Source organism: Penaeus monodon, chromosome 15 (assembly GCF_015228065.2).
Source record: "Penaeus monodon isolate SGIC_2016 chromosome 15, NSTDA_Pmon_1, whole genome shotgun sequence".
NCBI classification, from domain to species: Eukaryota; Metazoa; Arthropoda; class Malacostraca; order Decapoda; family Penaeidae; genus Penaeus; species Penaeus monodon.
This window is the reverse complement of record NC_051400.1, coordinates 25,380,271-25,380,833: the sequence shown is the minus strand read 5'-3', so window position 1 is coordinate 25,380,833 and position 563 is coordinate 25,380,271. Positions and strand designations below refer to the sequence as shown.

Here is a 563-nt window from a genome sequence, read left to right as displayed (position 1 = left end):
TGCTCAAAGGCTACCGCACTCACCTCCCGGCCTTTCCAACAGCTTGTAGCAAGGGCAAGTTCGGCTCACGTTGCCAGTTGGAGTGTACGAAGGCAAGTCTAGGGTTCGATTTACCTCGAGAAGGAAGCTGCCACCACTTGACGATCTGCCTTCCTGATCCTTATGGGTGCTCCTGCGCTGCTGGTCACACAGGCCCGTTGTGCGAACAGCGTGAGTACTCTTCACTGTGTTTTAGTTGTGATGGCAAACCATTCTCCATGACTAACAGCAATAATATTCATTATTCAGATGACATAGTAACGGTGTAGGTCATAACAATATTAAGGCTATGGTAATATCCGTTCCTTAATACACACACACTTGACTGAGCATTCATTTGACATGAAATCTGCCTGGACTACTTTCCTTACATATTTCATAAATAAATGTCTACTGAGGGAAAAATTCGGATATTTTGTGTTTGTTAATTTAAGTTAAAGGAAAAGGGATTTCCCAAAACCCCTTAAATTTGTTACGACCTAAAATGCATATATGGTTGTGTGTGTTAATTATTTTAATGTTAA

General features: G+C 41.6%; 1 protein-coding gene across 1 annotated transcript in view; it reads left to right on the top strand.

The window, feature by feature from the left end:
* LOC119582272 (tyrosine-protein kinase receptor Tie-1-like) overlaps positions 1-563 on the top strand; it is a 7,088-nt gene that overhangs the window by 5,407 nt on the left and 1,118 nt on the right. Inside the window, exon 5 of the mRNA XM_037930491.1 lies at positions 43-210. Within this exon, the coding sequence (XP_037786419.1) occupies positions 43-210 (168 nt within the window). The remainder of the gene's footprint in view (positions 1-42; positions 211-563) is intronic.